Source organism: Ambystoma mexicanum, chromosome 11, assembly GCF_040938575.1.
Source record: "Ambystoma mexicanum isolate Mex_15411 chromosome 11, UKY_AmexF1_1, whole genome shotgun sequence".
Lineage (NCBI taxonomy): Eukaryota > Metazoa > Chordata > Amphibia > Caudata > Ambystomatidae > Ambystoma > Ambystoma mexicanum.
Genome location: NC_090934.1, coordinates 1,196,218,815 through 1,196,230,973, shown reverse-complemented (window position 1 = coordinate 1,196,230,973; position 12,159 = coordinate 1,196,218,815). Strand labels below are relative to the sequence as shown.

The 12,159-nt window shown below is 43.5% G+C and overlaps 1 protein-coding gene across 1 annotated transcript in view; it reads right to left on the bottom strand.

Annotated features, from left to right (window-relative positions):
• The window catches only part of COMMD4 (COMM domain containing 4), a 63,641-nt gene extending 51,980 nt beyond the window's left edge, over positions 1-11,661 (bottom strand). Inside the window, exons 1-3 of the mRNA XM_069624547.1 lie at positions 11,510-11,661; positions 5,119-5,190; positions 3,774-3,839 (exon numbers count right to left, since the gene is read on the bottom strand). Of these exons, the coding sequence (XP_069480648.1) occupies positions 3,774-3,839; positions 5,119-5,190; positions 11,510-11,512 (141 nt within the window). The 5' untranslated portion in view covers positions 11,513-11,661. The remainder of the gene's footprint in view (positions 1-3,773; positions 3,840-5,118; positions 5,191-11,509) is intronic.
• Between the last annotated feature and the right edge of the window lie 498 nt (positions 11,662-12,159).

Below are 12,159 nucleotides of genomic sequence, written 5' to 3'. Positions count from 1 at the left end.
AGGCAGACACTTTCTGATCCCAACCTTGTGAAGGCGTTCTGTGGGAGGATCACACAAGGGGGTGGGGGAGCAGGTCAGGAGGAATGGGAAAACCTTGTGTTCAATTTTTACCAGAGACCTCAACCTTCTAATGTCTTATTGAAAAACAGAAGAAGTTAGAAAAACACATTTTTGCATTAGGGACTTCAAGTCCCATAGTCCCTGAAGTACTGGGACGAAGAGGAGTGCTATAGAGGAACTGGGCTGCAGAGTACTGCTTTTTAGTGAGAATGACTCACACCTGGGGAAGACTGGCAGGCTTGAAGTCCTGCTCAGGTGTTCAGGATCACTGTTCAGCAGAGAACAGTAGCCAGTCCTGACAGGGCATTTTCCTCCAGAAGCTTTAATTGCAGAGGCTGCGCAGCGGGAAGTGAAAGTGTGGAAAGCTTTCGTCCCCAAAAGGCTGTCTCCGGTGGCCGACGAGCACCAGAGAGCCTCCGGAGCAAAGAAGCTCTGAATACAAGAAGCTCTGGTACGGGCGTGCCGTACCAAAAGCAGCCGAGTGGCGGGTCACGAGGAGCCGCTGGGGCAAAGTACCTCTGCGCAGCGAGGGAATCGGATGCGTACGCCTTACTCAGTGAGTTCACCAGTTGATACTGACATTGGAGCACTCCAAGACTACTTGCGTACTTGCTACAGGAGTTTGCATATTGGAAAACACTTGTGTCTGTATGAACTTAATACTGAAGGCAAAATTTAATACCAAACTATCAAAAACCAGAGAAAACATTTTTCAAAGCCAAATGACTGTCTTTAAGCATGCAAGTTTATTTAAAACCCAGCAACAAGATGGGACAATACTATTAGAACCGAATGCAACCCACCATTAACCAAGACAGAAGAAAACAAAAGCAAGGCAATTTAAATCCAACAGATATTGCCAAAGTCAGGAGGGGTCTAATGAGAGTTCGAAAGGTTGTAAAGCTTACTGGCCATATTTGTTGAAGCCTATAACAAGAACTGGTATAAACCCCCATTGCCAAAGCCAAGGAAAAAGCAGAATAATACCATATCCTTGTCAGCGTTTTGTTAATAACGCAGTGGGGTAACAAGAATGGCAAGATGGCTGCCCTTCTGGGAAAGGTTGTTCAGAAGTAGAGCAGCATTACTCGCAGGGTGTTGGAAAGTGCAAAAGGGTACTAAAGAGCACCAATGTAAATATTTTTGCTGTCAAGTTGAAGTGTTCCTTTTGCGAGAAAACAGTAATCAAGTTTGAAGTTGGATATGCATGCCAATGGAAATTGTGATTCACGTTATCTTTTGAACTGGCATACTGTGAGATGTTATAGGTCTATTGTCGATGCAAAATGTTAATCTGAAAGCAACATGTTTTTGTCTATGCAACAGGATATTCTCCAATTGAAAAATCACGTTCTTTATTTCTCAACACTGAAAAGAATTGTAAGAATGTGCAATTCATAGCTGCAATGTAAAGTAATGATTTTGCAACTTTCGCTTGAATCTAATTTACTTTGTGCAAGATTGCTGCAATTGGTAGCACTGTCCCAGAGTTCATTGTGACATGTTATGTATTATGTGGTGGTCGGTCAAAAGACCGAAAAAAAAATCTCGAAATACAATAATCTCGAATCCAAAATCCCGAAAAAAAAAAAGTCGAATTTTTTATTTATTTAATTATATGCTTTTTTGGGGTCAGGTAAGTAAAAAAAATGGGTTAAAATAAAAAAAAAATAGAAAAAAGGGGGGTTGGGGGGGAACCCCCCCATTTCGAACAAAAAACGTCATTAAAAAAAAATTCGACTTTTTTTTTTTCGAGATTTTGGATTCGAGATTATTGTATTCGGGATTTTTGTTTTCGGTTTTATGACTATAAACCGTATTATGTGTGCTAGCTTGCTACTCTTTACATAGCAATAGAGAACATGATTTGAGGTGTGAATGTAGGTCTTTTTGCATATTATGCACTTGGTAGTTTTCTCAACATCGTTTAAAGCAAATGTGATTTTAATGTGTATTTATATGCTTTTATGACTATTTTAAAATCTAAACTTTTGTAAACGTTTTGTTCAAACTAAATTTAAAAAAAAAAAAAGAAGTCACCAAGAACTGTGTTACAACTTAGTTACAAATCAGGATTTTCTTATTTCTTTTTGGAACTGTGGAGCAGAATCCGGATTGAATCTGGGGAAGGGGAATCCACCAGATTATAAGGAGAGACTGTTGTCATATTGTGAATTTAACTGTTATATTTGTGTTGCCTTTGAACTGCCATACATTACCTTATTGAGTTACTGTATATGTAAGCGCAAGGGACAGATATCCCTAGTAAGAGTGTTCATTATTTTATTTTAGGCAGGGAAATACTAGACAGCGTAGGGATAGTGAGCCATTTATCCAAACCTTTGAGCTAATAAAATGGCATCTTTTGGAAAACCTTCACAAAGTTGTCATGGCATATTGGTATTTTTGGGCAGTCAGCATGAAAATGTCTTCTAAGCACGGCTAAATAGTGGCATAAATTGACAAGCCTAGGCATTCTGAGACTACTCGTTTGGGGACTTGGCATAGTATAAAATCCTTATAGCACAATATAACATTTTGTGAGCAAAGGTATCATGCAAAAGATGAATTACCCAACAAAACACACTGTCAATTGCATGGCTTTGTACTGGATTTTCCACCAAAACGGTGTGACAAAAGGCACCATTTCGGCCCATTTATATAAAAAAAGTTCTCGTAGGGAAGGAGGAGAACACTGTCACCCCCTTACAGTGTTGGTTGTGGCTATCTTGCTATGCTTTGTCGTTCGTGCACATTCGTGGCACCTACGAGGCAGTGTTGAAGCCGATAAAAGGGCTATGGATCGAATTGTCATGCTGCTGCTGCTCACACTTTTGATACATGTAGGGGATGGATGCAAGTTGCCAACACCTCAAAAAGTGTTTAGAGATGGTCCTCACAGGCTAAAGTCTTTGGTTTTCTGAACAAATCACAAGGCAAGGATCCAGCACTGAATAAAGTGTGGTGAAATTCTCATCCATGTCCTCAGATGGTAGAGCAATTGGTAGCTTTTTTATTCCAGAATGTTTTTTGCTCAAATAAATTCATAGCGGAAAAGGTGCTTTAACACTTATTGGTGCAAGTAGGTTTATGGTCATTGCATCGAATCCCTTGCATCAAATTTTTTTAAATCTAAAAAATGGCCATCAAATGCATTATTTCTTCTTTTTTTTTGGGCACCCCCCTACCAAAACCCGTTTTTTACCCTTAAAAATCCACCTAAACAAAAATTAACCCTTTACCTCCCAAAAACATGCAATTGATGCTTATTTTTTAAATTTAAAAATTCGATGCAAATGCATTCGATCGTATGGCTTTTGATGCAATGACCAGATACCGTGCAAATAGTATTTCTTCATCCTCTGTGGGTGTTGGCTGTCTTGAGCACCACCCTATGACTGAGAAATGGAGGCTAAAAAGATTAACTTGCATTTTCACAGCCCGTTACGGTCTGCATTTGTGCCCTCTACTGCCATGGAAAAGGCAGCACGTGTGAATTCCCCTACTGTAGTGACAAACTGAGTTCTTGGGCAGGGATCAGAAATGTACCCTGGCTGCCATAATCCTATTACACTGTTCCTATTTACAGTAAAAGCTTCCATCCCATGTGAAGGGTCACACTAAACTACAGACGCAGGGGCCAAGGGTGTGTTGGTCCAGCTTTCTAATCCGGGCAGACTCACTCAGACATGTGAAATCCAAAGGTTGCTTACATCAATGCAGTCACCCAGAAGTTCCTTCAGCACCTGGGCACAGATCAGCTTGAGCTTCACAGAAGACTGAGAGAGAGTCAGAGAGAACAAGTTGTTAAACTGGTTGCACACAATCACTGCTTGGACTAGCCTTTTAAAAAGGTGCTGCTTTGTAAAACAAATCATGGGGGTGTTCAGGTATTCCAAATGATAGTGTCCTTTGACCTCCTAGTAGGGTTTACAACTCTCTCGTGGCACCATACATCATATTCCCAATGGCTACTCAACCTGTGGGCTTGGCATCAGTATCTTATGAACTTGCGCCTACTGCTCCATGTATATCCTCTTTGTAGCCCCACAGACCACCGCCAGTAGACCCTTCACCTCTGCAGCTCCCTCAATGACCACCATACAGCCCCATTGGTGGGAACTCAGTCACCTCACCTGTTCTGCCCTGCACATACCAAAGGTACAGGCACAAGACCCACACCCTAGGACAAATTACCCTCGGCTGTGCCAGACTGCAGACACATTAAACCACATCCCTTTGTAATGCCACTTGTGCTAGCCTGTGAATAGCAAGGCTACAGGCCAAAGATCCATGACCCAGAGTAATCTCAACTCTGTTTTTGCTCACAAAAAGCCATCCTGCAGACCCATTGTTCACTGCCAAGCTGCACCTCCACTCTGTTGATATATAAATACTTAGCCTGCAGGCCCACATACAAAGCATCTGATAATGATCCAGTACCTTCGCCAATTTGTTAACAATAATCCTGCAGGGCTAGGAAACATTTCACAGTGCAACGGAACAACTCACTGGCGTGAATACCTATGAACTGCTGCCTTGTGCCTTCTCACCTCTGCTGCCCACTGAATACCCAGCATCTAAGCCCATGAAACATTGCCAAATGTCACATATCTTCTTTGTTCTGCTCATAGCCATGCACTACTTATTTTGTGTTACCTCACTGATTCTGCCCTGTGAATATCCAGTCTGCAAGCCCAGGATCCACTAACCAACACTACCACACCTCGACTGCCCCATGAATAGTCATGATGCAGAATCATGGATGCTTTGGTTTGTGTTCAACCACTACTGTTGTGTTGTTCTATGGATAACCAGACTAGAGGCTCAAATACCACTGCCCCATGTCCTTATACCTAGGTATTCCCAAGGATTCTGATCAACAAACTTCTCTGCCTTCGCTCATGTTTTACCAACCCTCGTCTGGCGCTCGCACATGATTTGCCAAGCCACACCCCGCTCTATACTCCTCTCAATCCCATGTAACACCATTTAATAACCACAAAATTATTGTTACACTTTAGATATTAGCTTGAACAGTAAAGGATGCTCCTTAACTATTTTGGCCAAGGTGCTGATCTCCGCCAGTACCCAGTCGGGACAGTCCAAATCGCCACAGAACCGGAACCGCTAAGGAGAGGGAAACAAAAACAAGATGATTAGATGAGATAGATGAGAACAATCCAGTCTGAGGCTTGTTGGACACCCAATATGGTGAGACAGGTGCAATACAAATGCAAGAACCAGCCATCTCTGCTAATCAGAGCCACAATAGAGCGAGCCAAACATGAGTCGATCCTGCTTCCTTTAGTTCTCTCACAAGCATACATGTCCTAAGAGGGCAAGTCTCCATTTGTGCCGGAATGTGCCTAGGGCCAGAACTGCTGCTCAAGGCAGGAGACGCTGCTGTGGTCACCCTTTGCCTGAATCCTGCTGCCCCACATAGGGATCTTTCCACTCAGTAATTATCCATTCTCTGTGAAGCGGTCATTGCCTCACATGACCACGGATCATTACTGTTTTGGGCCATATAGCTGTCTTTTGGTTACCTATAGCCCAATTTGAGCCCAACTCAAAGCTTACAACTGCTTCCTCTCAGCTAACCTTCCCTGCCTCTCTTTCTGCTCACCCACCTTCTCTCACTCAGGCCGTACCCTTTCTTTGCGGTTTCCTCTTGCCTATTTGTTCTACCATCCACAATGCACTTTGACTTCTCTATATTCCTCCCTGCACCCGCTCTTCTCTCCTAGCCTTCAGCCTCAACTTGGTCTAACTTCTGCCTCGCTCGCAAACTCCCCATCTCCCTTCCTTCACATACATATACACACACACCTCCACTGTGACACTCCACTTGCACTTGGGATCCTCAACCTTATCTATTCCCCCTCACCTGATGTGCAACACCTGCTCCTCCTCCACTTGGCCTCCAGAATTCACAATATCTTTGCAACAAGTCTTTCTACATCTGTGACCACGTTCACTCTTATTTGCCCTCATTACCTCTTACCATCACATAAACCTGGATATCCCCTCAGGCTTTCGTCACTGACTGATCCCTTATCCCACTCCCCCTTGACGAGTTGAATGGGTGGTGGTGTGGGGTTCTTTATGAAGAAGGCCATAACAGCTGCCCCTGCCTCATCTGACATTGCATCTTCCTCTTTTTAATATGCCATTATCTAACTCCCGTCTCCTACTCCTCTTGCTGTTCTCACTCTATATTAACCCCCTGTTCGTCACAACAACTCTTTCCCCGACCTGAAAATGATCCTCGAGTCACTTCCTACCGACAACCCACTTGTCTTGTTGGGGGGGGACTTTAACCTTCCCAAGCACTCCTCAATCACCCACCTTGAATGTAGCTCCTCTACGACCAGTCTACCCACTTGTGTGAGAACTCTTGACCATGTCTTTCCCTCTACTTTGCTCTCCTCATCTGACCTCTCTAACTCTGATTATTCCATTGATCACTTTAAAATCTCGGTCCCTCCACACTACTCCTCCTCGCCCCTCTTCAATGACTAAGACAATTCAGTCAGTACTCTTGCCCTTTAAATTGATGTTGCAAAGACAAAGGGAACACCAGTTCTATGAACCCGGTGTGCTTAAGAGTTTCTCCATATTATGAAGTTAGGGATACTGGGGCACAAGAAGGTTCAATGTCTCATGGACTTATGCTATGCCACAAACATGTTTTGAGTTCTTGAAGTTGGCGGGGGGATTTTAGTTGACTAATAAAATCTTGATTGTCACCGGAGAAGCATTAGAATTAATGCTATGCTATAGTTCCATTACTTGTTGTCGTTTTTGTGCTCATGATGATTTCTTTTAAGTGAACTAAATGTATCATATGCCTCTGGTGATGACCATTGAATAAATAAAAGGTTACAAAAAAATTAAAACGATACAAGGACCTCTCTCATGTCTTCCCTTTTCGCTAGGCACTTCGATCGACACTATCTTGCTCACACATTCACACTTTCCCATCCCGTCCTCCGCCCTGGAGCTTCTGAAGTTCAGACCCTCAAAATAAAAATGTGCCATGATCTACAACACTGGGTAAAATCATGGACCTAACTCGATAAAAACGCCATCAAGTTTACCAACCAGGAAACTTCTGCATGACACTTGCATTAGTAGACTCTCTGTAATAGGAGGGCACTTCTACAGCTCCCATTATGGATGGCCAACACTAGCAACACTTTACAGTGCCAAGACAAATCCTGATAAATCTGACTTTGCCTGCTTATGCTTCATTTTATAGAAAGGACTCAATTTAAAGAATGAACAAAACATTTACTGAAACACGAACAGAACTGCAAAGACATTCGCAAAGCGGAGGACACTTGTCACTTGAGCATAGCTCAGCACTGCAAGCTGATCCAGCACTAAAAAATCTATGCACATTAGAACGCCCCACAATGTTTACTTTTTGATATATCGCGCTTCTTATGGCAGTCGGTTTTCTAACTTTGACACCTAAGTGGACTAGACTGAGGCACAGAGAGAGAGATACGTACTTTACACATGATCACAAATTATGGTATAGTGGGGAATCCAGGATTTTAATCCAACTCTCTGGTCCAAATGTTATTCATGTGCCTACAAATGTATAACACAAATATACACCAAACAGTAATTATCTTGATGAAAGAAACTTTTGATTGCTAATATTTAGGTTAAAGATGGCAGGACACCGAACAGAATGGCAAGTGCTAAGCATGTAGATGACAGAGAGGAATTTGGGTTTTCGTCAAATTTATGATTACGATTATTTGTTTTCCCATAACCGAAAACACCTTTTCCATTTATTCTTCATTAGTTTGGGCTATTAGGTAGCGGTTGCACTACCTACATGCCAAAACTGCATTGGAGTACGGATAGGGACAAAAGTCATATGAGGGCGACACAAAGTTTGTTGGCGTTATTAGGTTATTTGCCCGGGGCCGGTGAAGTCTTTGGGCATTTGGGGACCAAATGGTTTGATAGGAGCACAAGATATGTTGGCACTGAAAGGATGAGTGCTAATTCGATAGGAGAGATAATGGAGAAATAGCCAAGAGTAGAATTGGCATGGAGAGTGGCAGCGGGAAGAAAGACATTGGTGGAGGGAGAGAAGAGAGGGCTTTGAGAGAGTCATGAATTTTAGAGATTATGGAGGGAAAGTAATGAGCACATTTATTAGCAGAAATGGAGGAGGCAATGTATATTGGTTTGGGATGTGTGAGCACATTTTGGAGGGATAGAAGTTTGTGGTTGGGGATTGTGAAGGAAGATGAGGATTTGTGAGGTAGGATGATTTTGCCAATGCACAGGCGAGGGCACCAAGAGCATTTTTGTAGGGTGGGGTTCATGATTTTAGCCAGTCTTGAAGATCAAGGCGCATGTTTGTTTTAAGGGTCTGAACTTCAGAGGTGATTGAAGAAGGAATGGGAAGGTGTAAATGTGCAAGCAGGATAGTGTTGGTCAAAGGGAGTCATAAGTGCATAGCAGGAAGGGAAGACCTGAGAGAGAGGTCCTTGCATCATCAGTTTAACGGGCAAGAGAGTCATGCCTGAATTGTCTTAGTCATTGAAGGGGGGAGAGGTGGAGTAGGGAGTGGGATGACTAAGATGTTAAAGTTAACAATGGAATGATCAGAGTGAAAGGGGTTAATGAAGAGGTCAGAGGAGCAGAGCAAAGGAGAGGGAACAACAAGGTCAAGAGAGTTCTCACCAGAGTGGGAAGGCTGGTCATAGAGAGAGTAGGACGAGTTAGGTTGAAGGCGGGTGGTTGCAGAGTGCTTGGGAAGGTCAAGTAGAATGTTCAGGGAAGGAGTTGCTGATAGGATCAGGGGATCAGGGGGTCGATGGAGAGCGAGAACAGTGAGCGGGGTTGGAAACAGGAGTCGATTAGTGGCATATTAAAAAGAGGAAGATGTATTGTCAGATGAGGCAGTGTCAGTGTTATGGCCTTCTTGATAAAGACCCTGCACCACCACCCTTTCCAACATGTCAGGGGTGAGTGGGATAAGGTTGTCAGTGAGGAAAGCCACCAGTGTAGCAGAGTCATTAGGGGAGATTCAGGTTTCTGTGATACTAAGAGGTAAACATTGAGGGAAATATGAGTGAAAGTGGCCACTGGTGTAGAAAGACTTGTTGCTGAGATATTGGGAATTCCAAATGCCAAGTGAAGGAGAGGAGCAGGTGTTGCACAGTAGGTGAGGGGAATAGGAGGTTGATGATTCTGGGTGCAAATGGAGTGTCATAGTTGAGGGGTGCATGTGAAGGGATGGAGAGGGATGTGGGGAGTGGGAGAGTGAGACCGAAGTTAGACCGAGTTGAGGCTGAAGACTAGGAGAGAAGAGAAAGTGCAAGAAGGAATGGAGCGAAGTCAAGGTGCATTGTGGATGGTAGTACAAATGGGCAAGTGAAGACCACAAAGAAAGGATACAGCCTGGATGAGCGGAAACAGAGGCAGGTGTATGTTTTGAGTTTGCTCAAAGGGGGCTATAGTTAACTGTCTTTTTGTTATAAGGCCCTAATCAGTAATGATCCTTGGACATGTGAGGCAATGGCAGCTCCATGGAGAGAATGGATAATCACTGGGTGGAAAGATCCCTATGTGTGGCAGCAGGCTTCGGGCAAAGGGTGACCACAGCATAGTCTCTTGGCTTGAGCAGGGGTTCTGGCCCTAGGAACATTCCAGCACAAACCGAGACAAAGCCTCCTAGGACATGCATGATTGCATTGGGCACTATCAGCGCCATCAGATACAGTTTCCACTTAAAGCACTCCCACATCATGTACACTATCTCCCCCCCCCCTCAATGAAATTGATAGATTGCCCTCTCACAACCCAACCCCATTGTCTGCCCTCTCACAACCCAACCCCATTGTCAGGCACTGTCACCCTCATGCAGTATGCACTGCTACTTCATAAGGTACAGGTGCCCCTAAATAAGTGACTAAAGAAACAGAGTGCTAAAGAAAAATGGAGTAAAAGTAAATGAAAGACTAAAACAGAAAGAACCAAACCCAGCAATAGAGAAATACCGAAAATTAAATGGAAAGAGACAAAGGCTACCAAAGAGGAAAAGCAGCCCAGAGAGTGAAAGAGCAAAAGAGAGCAGAAAGCCACAGCCCTATCGCGCAGAAGACCCACATGCAGCGGTGGATAAAACAGTGCGAGGACAACAGAAAAGATGACACAGGTTGGAGGAAGTAAAAAGCAAAAGGAAGGGGCAGAGCTTCTTTCGATGGGGAAGGAAGATGAAAGGAGAGCCAAAAGGGGAAGGTGAAACGAAATGTAGAAGACTCACCTCTCCCATCTTCATATTAACACCCACCCACTTTGCTTTTGGTCATAAAGCCCCCCCCCCTTTCGCATCACCCCCACACCTGCTTGTGTTTGCATTGGCACCCCCTGTTCTTGTAAACCAGCTTTTCCAGGCCCATGCATCTATTCATCCACTCTTCCCCAGGTATGCAAGGAGAGGCTGCCACCCCTCCCCATTTCATCACTATTCCTCTTTTTGCTTGTGCCAAAATTAGGCTTTTCTGGGTCATTTCGTCATCCTAAGCACAAATAATTATAACCGAGACAAAAACAGGTAGGGGTTAATAGCCACCAATTATCACAAGATGGCCAACCCACAGGCAGCTGAAACCCTAAATGCCCACCGATTATCACCTCATTGACTTTTCACACTCGGTTCCTCCACATTAGTCCTTGCTGACAAAGAATAATGTATAGCTTTTCAGTAGGCATTCAGTGTTTCAGTTCCCTGCTGGTTAGCCATCTCGTGATAATCGGCGGCCATTAATACCAGGGTGTTGCTCTGCTTTAAATGTGTGCTTTTCAGCATTCGCCTTACAAACTGCAAAATGGGCTCCAGAAAGTGAGCTTGTAACGCAAATGCTGCAAACCACGCGTGGCGACCTGAAGGACTCCAGCAAATGAAGCTTGTAACACAGGTGCGGCAAAGCACGCATTTAAAGCCCCAGAACGAAAATGATATAGCAGGGAATCTATTGCCGTATTATATGAATGCTGACTGGCAACACGGGAGCAGTTGCTGGGGGTCTCACTGAGGGTCGAGGTCCCTATCATTTAAAAAGACCTATTCACCCACGGTGTACAAACACTAACATGTATGAGCATAGAAACGGCTAAACATAAACTGCATTCACACAGCCACACGCCAACCAATAATTACAACATCATTGTACATATCCACTTACAACGAAAGTGTACACACTAGACAAGCACACACCGATACAAAGGTTATGCCCAAGCACATACTAAGTGAAATCGATGTTACTCGCATTGTTTGGATTTCAAATGTAAACACGTGTCAAACATGCACAATGGACGTACTTAAAGGTACCATGCTATATTCGCGTAAGCAGACGTTAAAGTGTCTAAATAAAAGCAAAAACACAGATTTCCAAAGCATCCTTTTCCTCACCATGATTCTCACCAGCTTCTATAAATCATGTGATCCCACATCGTCACCCGAATCACGTGATTTTACACCTTCAACCGGTCCAGTCAGCTGATTAGTAAGCTTCGCCCTTCTTTAGAACTCTGTGGCTTCACCGCTGTCATCTGCCCAGAAGACAACGTGATATGTGTGGAAATAAAAATACGACAGCCGATGGCACTCCTCTCTCCCCTAGTCTCTCTGCATGTTGATGAACGTGGCGGCCATTTTTGAATGTCATACGCATGAATCTTGTATCATTTCGATAACAGATAACTTAAGTTACACCATGCCAGTTTTCCCCTTTTCATTCTGGTATTTTGTTTCTTTCTGATCTGGTATGTACAATAAGAAAATACAAATAACAATGTCTGTGTAAACTGTCTTCCTTTTGTATGAGGATAATAGTTTCTATATTGGCATCTATGATTAGGCTGAAAGGGAATGTACATTACATCCCGAAGGTAGTGCAGGCTTGTTTTTTTTTCTTTGCACTTGTAAATCTAGGACTGCAAGTCCCACAATGCAAATCCCAAAAAGTATTGCACTTCCATGTCCCAAATGGAATCGGCCATCTTGGCATTTTTGCCATACTTATGCAGCTATCATGCAGTAGGGCATATAACTACAGTATC